Source organism: Salvelinus fontinalis, unplaced genomic scaffold (genome assembly GCF_029448725.1).
Source record: "Salvelinus fontinalis isolate EN_2023a unplaced genomic scaffold, ASM2944872v1 scaffold_0192, whole genome shotgun sequence".
Taxonomy (NCBI): domain Eukaryota; kingdom Metazoa; phylum Chordata; class Actinopteri; order Salmoniformes; family Salmonidae; genus Salvelinus; species Salvelinus fontinalis.
In genome coordinates this window covers 294,974-296,445 of record NW_026600401.1, presented here as the reverse complement: position 1 = coordinate 296,445, position 1,472 = coordinate 294,974, and the positions used below count along the sequence as shown (strand labels likewise).

At 53.1% G+C, this 1,472-nt stretch overlaps 1 protein-coding gene across 1 annotated transcript in view; it reads right to left on the bottom strand.

The window, feature by feature from the left end:
• Positions 1–19: 19 nt before the first annotated feature.
• Positions 20–1,472, bottom strand: part of LOC129844190 (voltage-dependent T-type calcium channel subunit alpha-1H-like) — a 105,515-nt gene continuing 104,062 nt past the window's right edge. The window contains exon 13 of the mRNA XM_055912613.1: positions 20–902. Within this exon, the coding sequence (XP_055768588.1) occupies positions 451–902 (452 nt within the window). The 3' untranslated portion in view covers positions 20–450. The remainder of the gene's footprint in view (positions 903–1,472) is intronic.

The following is a 1,472-nucleotide window of genomic DNA, read 5'->3' as shown; positions in this document are numbered from 1 at the left end:
CAGGACGGAGAGACAGAGAGGGGGAATGAGGACTGTACACTCCATTAAAGACAGGAAGGAGAGACGGAGAGGGGGAATGAGGACTGTACACTCCATTAAAGACAGGAAGGAGAGACGGAGAGGGGGAATGAGGACTGTACACTCCATTAAAGACAGGACGGAGAGACGGAGAGGGGGAATGAGGACTGTACACTCCATTAAAGACAGGAAGGAGAGACGGAGAGGGGGAATGAGGACTGTACACTCCATTAAAGACAGGAAGGAGAGACGGAGAGGGGGAATGAGGACTGTACACTCCATTAAAGACAGGACGGAGACGGAGAGGGGGAATGAGGACTGTACACTCCATTAAAGACAGGAAGGAGAGACGGAGAGGGGGAATGAGGACTGTACACTCCATTAAAGACAGGACGGAGAGACAGAGAGGGGGAATGAGGACTGTACACTCCATTAAAGACAGGACGGAGAGACAGAGAGGGGGAATGAGGACTGTACACTCCCATCCAGTCTTACCTGTTGATGGTACTCTATCCCCATACTGAGAGTGTTGATGAGGATGGAGGTCATTATCCCTCTGTTGAAGTACTTGCTGTCTACGATGCGTTTCAGTCTCTCTCTGAATCCTGTCCCTAGCTCCACCAGTCTGTTACCGGCCCTCTTCACCCCGAGCCCCAGCCCTACCCCCAGCCCCGCCTTGCGCCGGCGCCTGCCACGGCCGCCGCGTCCCTCTCCTCCCTGGGGGAAGTCGTGCAAGGTGTGCGCCTCTCCCCTAGAACCCTCCGGGTCGCTCAGGTCCAGCTCCATGCCCTCTAGGGCGCGGGCACACAGCGGGCAGCCCAACAGCTCCAGGAGAAGCGGGGAGGGCACCACGCCAGCCAGCTGGTACAGCAGCCGAGGACGGCCTGGAGGGAGAGAGAAGTTTTTTAAATTTAGTTTGATCAAAATATATCTCAATATTTATTGTTTGATAGTATGTTGTTATTAAACAGATAGAGGAGAAAGATAGAGAGAGGTCAAAGGGCGGCAGGTCAGATAGGAACCCGGGCCAACACTGAGGCTGTGCTCTTTACCATGAGACGAGTCAGGACAACAAGACACCATGAGACGAGTCAGGACAACAAGACACCATGAGACGAGTCAGGACAACAAGACACCATGAGACGAGTCAGGACAACAAGACACCACGACTAACAGGATAAACTCTACAGCTGCAGGGGCTGTGCTATTACCATGACACGAGTCAGGACAACAAGACACCACGACTAACAGGATAAACTCTACAGCTGCAGGGGCTGTGCTATTACCATGAGACGAGTCAGGACAACAAGACACCAGGACTAACAGGATATACTGGTACAGCTGCAGGGGCTGTGCTATTACCATGAGACGAGTCAGGACAACAAGACACCAGGACTAACAGGATATACTGGTACAGCTGCAGGGGCTGTGCTATTACCATGAGACGAGTCAGG